Source organism: Oryx dammah, unplaced genomic scaffold (assembly GCF_014754425.2).
Source record: "Oryx dammah isolate SB20612 unplaced genomic scaffold, SCBI_Odam_1.1 HiC_scaffold_13, whole genome shotgun sequence".
Lineage (NCBI taxonomy): Eukaryota > Metazoa > Chordata > Mammalia > Artiodactyla > Bovidae > Oryx > Oryx dammah.
The window spans coordinates 4,117,559-4,125,725 of record NW_024070197.1 but is presented as its reverse complement, the minus strand read 5'-3'; the positions used below and the strand labels follow the sequence as shown (position 1 = coordinate 4,125,725).

General features: G+C 45.6%; 1 protein-coding gene across 1 annotated transcript; it reads left to right on the top strand.

Moving 5' to 3' along the window:
• Window positions 1-354: 354 nt before the first annotated feature.
• On the top strand, window positions 355-7,401 carry LOC120871972 (cationic amino acid transporter 3-like). The gene is made up of 11 exons (XM_040252073.1): window positions 355-727; window positions 1,331-1,489; window positions 2,299-2,476; window positions 2,680-2,792; window positions 2,961-3,183; window positions 3,360-3,499; window positions 3,604-3,706; window positions 5,198-5,394; window positions 5,574-5,740; window positions 6,008-6,116; window positions 6,573-7,401. The coding sequence occupies exons 1-11, from the start codon at window positions 355-357 to the stop codon at window positions 6,692-6,694; spliced, it is 1,884 nt and encodes a 627-aa protein (XP_040108007.1). The 3' UTR covers window positions 6,695-7,401.
• The last annotated feature ends 766 nt before the right edge of the window (window positions 7,402-8,167 follow it).

The window sequence follows — 8,167 nt, the reverse complement described above, 5'->3', positions numbered from 1 at the left end:
TATGAATCCCTATGTGTTACATCTGAAATTTAAAAATATTGTACGTTAACTATACCTCAATTAAAATAAAAATTTAAGAAACCTTCCGGGGTGTTCCCTGGTGGCCTTTTGGTTAGAAGTCCAGGCTTTCACTGCCATGACCCAGGTTCAATCCCTGGTCAGGGAACTAAGATCCTGCAAGCCATGAGCCTGGCAAACAAAAGGAAAGAAAGGAAAAAACTCTCATGATTCTTACCCACCCAAGTCGTAATAATTAAGCAGTGACTGTGTGCCAGGCCCAGTGCCGGATGGACATTCTTGATGGTTTGGTGTCTTGTTTTCTCAGCAGATCACAGATCCACAACTCCACCTAGGATGCGATGTCAGAATCTCCGTCAATGCGGTCAGAAGCTGGTCCGCAGGCGGCCGCTCAAGCCCAGGGAGGGGTCTGAGGGCCGCATGTCCCGTTGTCTGAACACCCTCGACTTGGTGGCCTTGGGTGTTGGCATCACCCTGGGAGCTGGCGTGTACATCCTGCCTGGAGAAGTGACCAGGAACAAAGCTGGACCAGCGATCGTCGTCTCCTTCGTGGTGGCCGCCTTGTCTTCTGTGCTGTCCGGGCTCTGCTATGCCGAGTTTGGGGCCCGAGCCCCTGGGTCCGGTTCTGCATATCTCTATACCTACGTCACCGTGGGAGAACTGTGCGCCTTCGTCACTGGCTGGAACCTCTTACTGTCCTACGCCATCAGTGAGATGATGGGGACGGGAAAGGTGTGGGAGTTGAGATGAGGAAACAAGAAGGGGGGATTAGGGTCTTCAACTCATTCATGAGAACTTCATTATCCACTTTGCGGCAGAAGTGGGTAGTGGTGGCAGGAAAAAGGCACAATTTCATTGTACCCGGGTCTATTCTTTCCTTCAATGATGGACTAGGAACCCAGAGTAGAAGGAACTGTAGGGAGTGAGTGGGTGGGAGGGACGCATGACCCACAGGCTCATCCCTTCATCATATTGAAGCCTTTGCTCAGCTGTTGGCTTCATGGAAGTTTTCTTTACACATCAGCCTAAAATTTCAGTTCTTACCTTCCAGTCCTCCTGGTCCCAATTTACTGTTATCTTTTCTTGCAAAACACCGATCTCCTCCTAACACTCTGAGCAGATGAGCTGTTTTGTGAATCAGCTGTATCTTCTCTCCCTATCCCGTGAAATGAAACTCTTTGAGATTAATTACTTTGTCTTCTCCCCGAGATTAATTACTTTGTCTTCTCCCCTCCATGACATACATCCCATGGCACATGGTAGGGGTTCAATTAAAGTTTTTTCATGAATCTTTCTTCTTCTACACCTGCAGCCATTGCAAGTGTCGCCAGAGCCTGGAGCTCCACCTTCGACAGCCTGATTGGGAACCACATGTCTCGAGCTTTAAGAGGAACTTTCCCACTGCACGTGCCCTCTTTCCTGGCCAAGTATCCTGACTTTCTTGCCCTGGGTGTGGTGCTGGTGATGATGGGTGAGATGGGGTCAGAGATAGGATGGGAAGAGAGGAGAGCGGAGGGGATCTAGGGTGGGAAAGGCTTGGGGTGGCAGAATGGTGAGGGAATTAGTACTGGAAAAGATTTGTGATATGACAAAGAGGAAAGCAAGACATAGACCATAGTTTCCCACCCTTGGCACTACTGACATTCTCGGTAGGAACATTCTGTAGTCTGAGGGACTGTCTTGTGCCTTGTAGGTTTTTTTTTTTTTTTTAGTTATTGTCTGTTGATTGAATGTCCTTTATGAGACAATTGTGAAGCCCATATCCAAAATCGTGACAACTAGAATGTCTCTAGACATCCCCAAAATTCCCTTGGGAGATAAAATTTCCCCAGCTCAGAATCATTGACCTCAAATGATAACTTTCTTCCTGTGCACCAAGATCAAACTTCTTTTTTTTAATTGAGAGGACATTCATCTAGCCTCAAGTTAACCATTTCACAACTGCTCCCAGCTTTATTGAGACATAATTGACAGACAACATTGTATGAGTTTAAGGTGGACATTATGGTGATTTGATCATTGTGCATGTCATGTGTCACTGTCCACAATAAGAAATTAACCATCTGAAAGTGTATAATTCAGTGGCACTTAGTACATTCACGATGTTGTACAACCATCACCAAACAGGTGCATTGCCCCTAAAGGAAACCCTGTACCCACTGATCACTCACTGTCCATCTGTCCACTTCCACAACCCTCAACCCCCAGCAACTGCTAGTCTGCTTTCTGTGTCTATGGATCTGGTTATCTTGAATGTCTCATATTCCACCTCTCCCACAGGAATACTGGTTCTGGGAGCCCGTGAGTCAGCACTGGTTAACAAATGGTTCACGGGCATTAACATTTTGGTTCTCGGCTTCATCATCCTCTCTGGCTTCATTAAGGGAGACCTGCACAATTGGCAGCTCACAGAACAGGACTACACATTGGCTGCAGCTGGATCCAATGCCTCCTCTAGGTTAGGAGGGGACCCTTGTCCACAGTAATGCATGTCAGATGGTATGGAGCTGAGGATAAGGTGGGGACTAAAGAGATCTGGGGTGATGGGTCTAAGTGATGGGGGTCCTAGGGGCCAGGACTTGTGGTGTGAAGGGAGGAGTCCAGTAGGGATGGATGAACTCACCTCACCCATGTTCTTCCTCATTCCTTCTCTCATCATAGCTTGGGCCCTCCGGGTTCTGGAGGGTTTGCACCTTTTGGTTTTGATGGGATTTTCCAGGGAGCGGCAACGTGCTTCTTCGGGTTTGTTGGGTTTGATGCCATTGCCACTACAGGTAACGTGGTGATTGGGCCTCCTATCAGGGGTTTGGGCACAGGTTGGGCCGTCCTCAGACATAGGGATTGGGAGAAGGTTACCTGCTTTTGAACGTGGAGGAGGGAATTTGATTTTGTGCTTTCACCCCGGCATGTTTGCTGACCCAGCACTTCCTCCCATCTTGCAGGGGGAGAAGCCCAGGATCCCCAGCGGTCCATCCCTTTCAGCATCGTGGTCTCACTCTTGATCTGCTTTTTGGCATATTTTGGTGTCTCAGCGGCACTCACCCTCATGGTGCCCTACTACCAGATTCATCCTGAGAGCCCCTTGCCGCAGGCTTTTCTCCATATTGGGTGGGGCCCTGCCAGATACGTCGTGGTTGTTGGCACATTCTGTGCTCTTTCATCCAGGTGAGTGTCAAAGTTTTCTCTCCATCTACCATCAGATGTTCAGGTAACCCATCCCTTGTTATTTGAGAGACAAGATGAAGAGATATCTTACTCCACCTCAGGTAGACTAGGGAGGAGAAACTTCGGTCTGTCCTACTTCTCCATGTTCTCACCTATGCTTCCATCATCTCTTCCAGCCTCCTGGGTACCATGTTCTCCATGTCTCGAGTGACGTACGCGATGGCAGATGACAGGCTCCTTTTCCAAGGACTTGCCCAGATCCATCCCCGCACACGCACTCCCATCATGGCCATCTTGGCTTCCGGAACTCTTGCAGGTGAGTGAACAAAACTCGTTCCTTCTTTGATCAATGTCCTTAACTTGTATGTTTCCAGTGGCTTCTCATTCTCTCCCCACACCTTGTTTGTACCCTCATCCTAGGGGTCACAGCGTTATTCTTAGAGTTCAGTAACCTTGTGGACCTCATGGCAATTGGGACCCTGCTTGCTTACTCCTTCGTGGTGATTTCTGTTCTCGTCCTCAGGTGAGACTCTGCTACACCTTGACTGGGGGTCTTGACCTGGTGGGGGTTGATGGGGGAGGTGATCATCTTCTATATCCATGCCACTTTCTAAGTGCTGCACTAGGCTTAAGGCAGGAAAAAAGTTGATGGGGCCATCTATGTTGGGAGACTATGGGCTGATGTTTTTAGGTTGGTGCAAACGTAATTACAGTTTCCGACTGTGAATTTTAAATGGAATTTAAAATTGTCATGGAGAAGAATTGGGCCCTTTCTGTTGACCAATGCCGGCTGCAGGCATTGCAGATTTCAGTGCATCTCATTGATTTCCTGAGCACACTTCTCAGATGTAATGGTTTCACCAGGATTCAGAAAGCTGTAGTGGATCAGACCAGCAGCAGACCACCAAACAGTGACCCTGATCTTTCTTTTGATGCAAGTGCTTTGGAACTTCTTCTCAGTCCAGCCACTGAGCTGGTCATCAACAGTTGTCATATAAAATCCACTTTTCATCACATGTCACAATCCAATCAAGAAATGGTTCATTGTTGTTGTTGTATATATAGAGAAGGTGAAACTTCAAAATGACAATTTAAAAAAGCTTTTCAGTCAGCTCATGAGTCACCCACTTATCAAGCTTTTTCACCTTTCCAATTTTCTTCAAATGCTGAATGACCATAGAAGGGTCAGTGTTGAGTTCTTCAGAAACTTCTCATGTAGTTGGAAGAGGATCAGCTTTGATGATGGCTCTCAATTCAGTTCAGTTCAGTTCAGTTCAGTCACTCAGTCATGTCCGACTCTTACTGACCGCATGAACCACAGCACGTCAGGCCTCCCTGTCTGTCACCAACTCCCAGAATTCACCCAAACCCATGTCCATCGAGTCGGTGATGCCATCCAGCCATCTTATCCTCTGTTGTTCCTTTCTCCTCCTGCCCTCAATCTTTCCCAGCATCAGGGTTTTTTCAGATGAGTCAGCTCTTTGCATCAGGTGGCCAAAGTATTGGACTTTCAGCTTCAACATCAGTCCTTCCAATGAATATTCAGGACTGGTCTCCTTTAGGATGGACTGGTTGGATCTCCTTGCAGTCCAAGGGGTTCTCAATTGGTCATTGTCAATTTCCAGTGGCCGGCCACTGTGCTCCTCTTCTTCAGGTCTCTTATCTCCTTTGCAAAATTTCTTGAACCACCACTGCACTGTACGTTCAATAGCAGTTTCTGGGCCAAATGTATTGTTGATGTTGCAAGTTGTCTCTGCTGCTTTATGACCTATTTTGAACTCAAATAGAAAAATCACTCAAATTTGCTTTTTGTCTAACATCATTTCTATAGTCTAAAATAAATATAAGATAAACAGGAAATTTTAAAAAAACATAATGTGCATTAAAATGTTGTATAATATAGCCACATTTATTTAGAATGTATTCCAATATCAAATGGTAAATTTCAACAATGTAAAAACCACAATTACTTTTGTTCCAATCAAATAATATATCTTTAATACCTCTAATTCAGGTACCAACCAGACCAAAATTTAAGCAAAAAGGAGAAAACAGAAAATGAAATTGAGATTTCTGAACGTGAAGCAAGTCCTTTGGAATCTGTACCTGAAGCAGGAATCTCAAGGATTCTAAAGAGTCTGTGTGACCCTATTAGCACCAACCCCACCCGTAAATCTGGCCAAATTGTCTACGGATGTGCCTTACTGCTTGGTGAGCAGTGGGATTTCTCTTTGATCATATTCTGAAATTGGCAAGATAGAGTGGGAGCCTGTGTCTTTGGACATATGATGGCCATTCCTGATATGGGCAGCCTGGGGAGGGGTGTGACACAAGGTCCTGATGTTTTGGTCTTCTGGAGTCCAGCCTGTTCTCCTCCTTGACCCTTGCAGTTCTCCTGCTGATGATCCTGACCATGATACTGGCTCAAAGGTCCAGATATGTGTTCTCTGGAGACCCCGTGTACACAACAGTGGCTGTGCTGCTGCTGCTGCTTATCATTGGGATCACGGTCATCATCTGGAGGCAGCCCCAGAACCCCTCTCGTCTTACATTCAGGGTAGGTGACCTTATGTGCCCAAAGTGTCCACCCTGAGTGAAGGAGATCTGTGTGCTTTAGGTCTAAACATCCTTTGCTGGACCAGGGGAGAAGGGGAGTTGCTAAAACCAGTGGACATTTCCCTGATCCACACTTAGTCCTTTACACACCCAACCTGAGTAGACACTGAACACACAGCTGCAATTGGACTGGAGTCTTCCCACCCCAGTAGGGTCTCCCTTTCAGACGTCTGGGCTGTGTTCAGGGATGAACTGATTTGGCCCACAGGTCCCTGCTCTGCCTGTCCTCCCACTGGTGAGCATCTTTGTGAATGTTTACTTGATGATGCAGATGACGTCTGGGATCTGGGTCCAACTTGGCATCTGGAATGTGATTGGTGAGTGGCTTTCTATGAAAAAGAGGGTTCTTTGTTAATATTTATTTATTTGGTCACATTGGGTCTTAGTTGCAGCTTGAGGGCTCTTTGTTGTGGTCTGTGGGCTTCTCTCTAGTTGTGACACACAGACTCCAGACCATGTGGGCTCCGTAGTCACAGGTAACTGCTGAGTTTTGGCATGTGGTCTCAGTGCAGGCTTAGTTGCTCCAAGGCAGGTGGAATCTTAGTTCCCAGGCCAGGAATTGAACTCAGATCTTCTGTATCGGTGGGCAGATTCTTAACCATGGAACCACCCGGGAAGTGCCCCAAAGAGCACTGTTGAGTGACTCAACCCAATCCTCTTCCCACTATCCCTCCCCCCACATTGTGTCAGATGCCATAACAGGAAACCCATTGGGCATTTGTAAGTGAGGAAAGAGCCTACTTTCCCTTCTCACTGTCTCATTTCCCTCCTAGGTTTTGCCATATACTTTGGATATGGAATCCAACACAGCCTGGAGGAGAACAATGGGCAACAGCCGCCAGCCTCCACTTTCCAGGCTGTTGATGAAAACATCCCTGGTACTGAGTCATCTTAACCAGAGGAAGCAAATGCTGTGTGAAATCCTTCCAGGCACTGGAGTATCTGCTGGTTCAAGGGACACTGTGAGTCTCTATGGAATTTAAAGGTGATAGGCATTTAAAGCCTGAATTTATTGCCAGCAGACAAAATGACTTTTATGTTGTAAAATTCTTAAGTAAACGTTTCAAAACATGATATACGTACAGAAAAGCACATGCTTCATAAGTGTGCACCAAGATGAATTTTCAAAAAGTACAACAACATTACCAGCAACCAAAGGAAGAAATAAAATTTTAACCTGGCACATGAGAAACAAGTTCTTGTGCCAGAAGTTTGTTGCTTCTGGAAGAAAACACAGGTAACTGTATATTGTGTTGAGAGTTGCACTTTAAATACTAGGACATAGCTATGTTGGACATAAAAGGAAGGAAACAGATAAATTGTGCAAACAGTAACACAAGAAAGCTAGGGGAGATATGGTAATATCAAAGTAGATTTTGAGAAAAAGAGAAATAATAATAGACGAAGTGGATCATTTCATAATGGTAAAGAGAAATGATCATCTTAATTCTTTTTTCCAACTTCATTGAGATATCATGTAAGAAGGTATAAATGATTACTTTTCTGTCAAAGACTCTTAGACGTACACAACAGAGCTGATTAGAACAAGCTTTTAATTGAAACAAACAAAACAAAACACCTGCATTGCTAGCTGCTGCTGCTGCTGCTAAGCCTCTTCAGTCGTGTCCGACTCTATGTGATCCCAGAGATGGCAGCCCACCAGGCTCCCCCGTCCCTGGGATTCTCCAGGCAAGAACACTGGAGTGGGCTGCCATTTCCTTCTCCAATGCATGAAAGTGAAAAGTGAAAGTGAAGTGGCTCAGTCATGTCCGACTCCTAGCGACCCCACGGGCTGCAGCCTACCAGGCTCCTCCATCCATGGGATTTGCCAGGCAAGAGTACTGGAGTGGGTTGCCATTGCCTTCTCCTGCATTGCTAGAGGAAGGGCAATAAGATGGGAAGTAATGGTTGATTAATAAATGGTTACAGTTGAGTGGAACTAAAACAAAGTTAAATTGCAGAGACAAGATTAAAAAGTTATTGCATGAGACAGGGTGCTCAGGGATGGTGCACTGGGATGACCCAGAGGGATGGGATGGGGAGGGAGGTGGGAGGGGTTTCAGGATGGGGAACACATATACACACATGGCTGATTCATGTCAATGTATGGCAAAAACCACTGCAACATTGTAAAGTAATTAGCCTCCAATTAAAATAAATAAAAATTTTTAAAAAGTTATTGATGAAGAACAGAATAATTGAAATGGAGATTATGGACACTGAAGATGTTGGTAATAATGAAGTATTGTTTGTGAGAATGAACAACTGCAGTTGAGCGAAGGGGGTATGGTGGTCAAGAAAATGTATAGCAAAATTATTAATTGAATTAAAAGTAGATGGAGGAGGACTAACAGAACTGGAAAAAATC

Coding starts and splice junctions, on each gene's coding strand:
- LOC120871972 (XM_040252073.1), top strand. CDS start 355: ATGCGATGTCAGAATCTCCGTCAATGCGGTCAGAAGCTGGTCCGCAGG. Junction 3,707..5,197: donor ATTTCTGTTCTCGTCCTCAG/GTGAGACTCTGC, acceptor CCTCTAATTCAG/GTACCAACCAGACCAAAATT. Junction 5,741..6,007: donor CCTCTCGTCTTACATTCAGG/GTAGGTGACCTT, acceptor TTTGGCCCACAG/GTCCCTGCTCTGCCTGTCCT.